The following is a 4,429-nucleotide window of genomic DNA, read 5'->3' on the forward strand; positions in this document are numbered from 1 at the left end:
CAAATCACCCAAGTTTTATATGACAAATATTCCAACTGGTCAATTGCTTCTGGTTCCACTCACCATTGGGAAAGGAAGTGCAGACGCACTGACTCAGGGATATGGTACACACCTAAGAGATGTTTGGTTGCTGCCCCAAATATACACTACATCCTGGTATAGCTACTGACGCTAACAAAGGACACCAACTCTCTCAGTTTCGATTCATGACATGCTCTCTCAGTTTCAATTCAATGACTCGTCGTGTGGCCCTGCCACATTGACTTAGAGACAACACTGTACAGTTGGTTGTTACACCTAAGATGTGTACAACTGAAAGACATTAACAAAAAAGTGTCTGTTTTTCTTTGTCAGTTTGTTTTATTCATTGGACTGTACGTTGTGTAGCGGTGGTGTCAGTGTATACAGCACCTGTACATTCATTTCGACCTTGCTGGAGAGACCATTATGGACATTAAACAAAGCAGAAATACCCTTGTAGAAGACCTGTGAAAAAATTCCGAACATTCTGCACTGTCAAAAACTGGAATGATTTTCTGTGAAAAGACGAGAAATGTCCAGTATCGCTGCTTCAGTAATCCCATCTGTAAAATGGACGTCTCCTTTAGAGGAGGGATGGAAAATGTAGCGTCTGTAAAGCACTCTGAGCTCTGGAGCGAAACTGAGCTAATTCCCTGACGTTCCCGGCAAGTGGACACCAGCACTACACAGCTCAGCAAGTGGGAACCGAATCTCCACCAAAAGCCCCGACAAAGCGCAAACAATAACAACTCCGCCCCCTGCACAGCCCTGGGTGCCGTTCTGAACTGGGGAGAGTCTCCTGGGGGTTCGGAAAAGGGCAGGGCCAGCCAATAAGGCTGTAATGTATTATTGAATAGTCCCGTACAGATAGTCAGCAGCAATGGCCATCTGTGGGAAGAACAGCGTCTCTTGCATTAAGATACTGAACACTTAAGGCCAAGCGTGGCTGTGAGACACGTGTCTCCAACTCCCAAAGTCACGAGCCAGGGAAGAATTTGGCTCTTAGCGCCAGGAAGGACATCTCAGAGACAGCCCTGGGGCTCGCGGAGGCACAAGATGGCCATATTGCAGGGGACGGCTGGGTTAACAGAGATCCCCCATGGTCCTTTTCCCACAGACCTGCTCCCGGGGCAGCACAGAGCAGGGGGGCCATGGGCCAGGGTCCCCACAGGGAGGCCAAGCCAGTGCTCCTCTGTTTGTAGCAAAGGCCATCGAAAGCAGAGAGGGGAGAGGAACAGTGAGGAGCCCGGTTGCCCCCACATGCACCCGCAGAGCCCGGTCCCCACCTGTTCTCCTCAGCCAGGCTGTTCGGTCCCGGGACACAGACACGGAGCCCCCCGGGGGGAGAGGCTGCGACTCAGGACCTGCACTTCCAGCTTGTGTCCCACCAGGGAGCAGTGGAGCCGGCGAGTGCCACCTGCGCTCAGCATGGCCACGGCTCGCGGCTCTCCCTGCGGCCGGAAATCTCGCCTCAGACGGAACAGCCCGGCCCCCTCAGGAGAGACCCTGACACAGCATCGCTGTGACAGCACTGACCCCTCGCCCCCGCCAACCGGGCCCTGGCATCCATGTGTGCCGGGCCACCGCCCCCAGGGCTTGGGGCCCAGGGGTTTGAATTACAGCTAGTTCTATTTTTGTCATTGAATTAAATCTAAGCAGCCCAAATGCAGCCGATTATGAGCAAACTAGTCCCAAATCCCACAACCCGCGACGCCGGCTCAGAAAACACCGCCCCGGCGCTGCAGACTTGGCAACACGTCCACTCAAGCGCCTGGTGTGACCAGCTTCCTCAGCCGGACATGGGTCAGCAAATGGTCCCCACCCCGCCCGTCCCTCTCACACCCCCACTCCAGGGCAGTGCCCTGCTGCCCCTGCTCCCTGAAGGGAGCTGGGCGTGGGCGGCCCCCACCCCCTCGCCATGCCATCACCTTTGGTTCCTGACCAATCCGTACCAGCTCCTCCACCTGGGCATGGGGGGACCGGCTGGCCTGGCGCAGACGCCCAACCCAGCCGTGAGGCTAGATCCTGCTCACGACGTGGAGCCCAAGGCCCGGACGGTGACCTGTTGTGACGTTAGGAGTGTGATATAATATCTCATTGGAAGGTGACAGGGCCAGAAAGAGTTAATTAACTCACAGACTGACCTGACCCATGGCTGAACTTTAGAAACCGGTTAGGAAGATCTGTAAATGAATAGAGCTTTGAAATGCAGCCGGCATTGTTAGAGGTAGAAGGGGAGGTGTTTGCTCAGGTCTTGTTATGTAAGCAAACAAGTCTTGTCTATTGCTATAGCTTTGATTCAAAGATCAAAAAAGGAATATTAACATGTAGGAAGACACTTGAGGGAAATAGTATTATTGTCTCTATGTCTCTTTGAAGGTTGTGGTACCTGGATCTGAACTGTGTAATGGATAAATTACCCTGTGCTAATTGCCAGGATGTTTGAGAGAAGGAGAGTTAAGCCTATTGTTTTCTCAGGCCAAAAGTCTGCTGGAAATGTATAAAAACCCTGGGACACGATCCTGCTTCATCTCAGATCTGCTTTGGGTTTCAAGAGGGGGAAACCTTAAGCCACAAGGATTGAGATCCCCAGTCACTGACTGGAGCCACCCTGAATATGGACATTGGACTATAACCTCTGGACTATTTCTAAAAGAACTTTTGGCAACTACAAGGTCATCTCTACTATGCATCTGAACCTCAAGAATTGAATTCAAGTCTGTCTGTATATTGATCTTTTAACCAACACTCTCTCGCTTTTCTTTTTTAATAAATTTTAGTTTAGTTAATAAGAATTGGCTCTAAGTGTGTATTTTGGGTCAGATCTAAGTTATAATTGGACCTGGGTGTGTGGCTGATCCTTTGGGGTTGGAAGAACCTTTTCTTTTATATGATGAAATAAGATTTTCAGTAATCAGCATCATACCTGATGTGTGTGTCTGGATGGAGGCCTGAGGCTTGGCACTTTAAGGGAACTGTGTTGTTTGAACTTCTAAAATAAATTAAAGGAGATATCCCATCTCCTAGAACTGGAAGGGACCTAGAAAGGTCATCAAGTCCAGCCCCCGGCCTTCACTAGCAGGACCAAGTACTGATTTTGCCCCAGATCCCCAAGTGGCCCCCTCAAAGATTGAACTCACAACCCTGGGTTTAGCCGGCCAGTGCTCAAACCACTGAGCTATCTCCCCCGCCCACTAAGTAACCTGTTTTATCTGCCCCCATTATTTTGCAGTTCACCCTAATTGAGTGACCTCAGCCGGCTTCCACAGGCAGCACCGTCACACCTGTATTAGGACCCAGAGGGCACCAGAGCAGGAAATATAAGTTTCTATTTCTCTGCTCAGTCACTTAGTCTCTCGGCAGAGCAGACAGAGGCAGCATCTGGGTGGGACCTAGTGCTGCCAACAGTCTCTTATTACAAGGGACCCGGCCCGGCTCAGCACCGGACCTGGCTGCCCACAGCTCAGCGCCCTTGACAGGACCCGGCCCGGCTCAGCACCGGACCTGGCCGCCCACAGCTCAGCGCCCTGGACAGGACCCGGCCCGGCTCAGCACCGGACCTGGCTGCCCACAACTCAGCACTGGGGGAGGTACCAGAGGCAGGGGCACAGTGACAGACGTGCCAGGTATGCAGAGGGGAGCTAAGCTAGAGGGCTCAGGCTGCTAACGGGAGACACACCAGGGCAGGGGGACAGAGTGGAAAATGTGGCTGTAAAACCACAGAAATTGGCAGGAGGCTCAGGCACAGAGGCTGGCAGGTGCACGGGGGAGGGGGGCTCAGGGACGGAGGCTGGCAGGTGCACTGGGAGGGCGCTCAGGGATGGAGGCGGGCGGGCGGCACAAGCGGCTGGGGGTGCGGATAAGGGCGGGTGACCCTGGGGGCTGGGAGCGGGTGGATGCAGGCAGGTGGCACAGGGGACTGAGGGGTGGATGCAGACAGGTGGCCCTGGGGAATCAGGGATGGAGGCAGACAGGTGGTGCCATCGGGGGCTGCGGGATCAGGGATTGAGGTGGGCAGGTGGCCCCGGCAGCTGGGGATTCGGGGGTGGAGGTGGGCAGGTGGCCTCGGGGGCCGGGGACTCGGGGGTGGAGGTGGGCAGGTGGCCCCGGCAGCTGGGGCCTCGGGGGTGGAAGTGGGTGGGTGGCCCCGGGGACTTGGGGACAGAAGTGGGCAGGTGGCCCCGTGGGCCGGGGACGGAGGTGGGCAGGTGGCCCCAGGGGCCGGGGACTTGGGGGTGGAGGTGGGCCCAGGGGCTGGGGACTCGGGGGGGGAGGTGGGCCTGGGGGCTGGGGACTTGGGGACGGAAGTGGGTGGGTGGCCCCGTGGGCTGGGGACTTGGGGACAGAGGTGGGCAGGAGGCACCGGGGGCCGGGGACTCGGGGGTGGAGGTGGGCAGGTGGCCCCGGC

The 4,429-nt window shown here is 55.5% G+C and overlaps 1 protein-coding gene across 1 annotated transcript in view; it reads left to right on the forward strand.

The window, feature by feature from the left end:
- The first annotated feature begins 3,841 nt into the window (after window positions 1-3,841).
- LOC117871849 (NFX1-type zinc finger-containing protein 1-like) overlaps window positions 3,842-4,429 on the forward strand; it is a 44,342-nt gene continuing 43,754 nt past the window's right edge. The window contains exon 1 of the mRNA XM_034759604.1: window positions 3,842-3,927. Coding sequence (XP_034615495.1) covers window positions 3,842-3,927 — 86 coding nt within the window. The remainder of the gene's footprint in view (window positions 3,928-4,429) is intronic.

The sequence above is a fragment of the Trachemys scripta genome, chromosome 2 (genome assembly GCF_013100865.1).
Source record: "Trachemys scripta elegans isolate TJP31775 chromosome 2, CAS_Tse_1.0, whole genome shotgun sequence".
Taxonomy (NCBI): Eukaryota; Metazoa; Chordata; order Testudines; family Emydidae; genus Trachemys; species Trachemys scripta.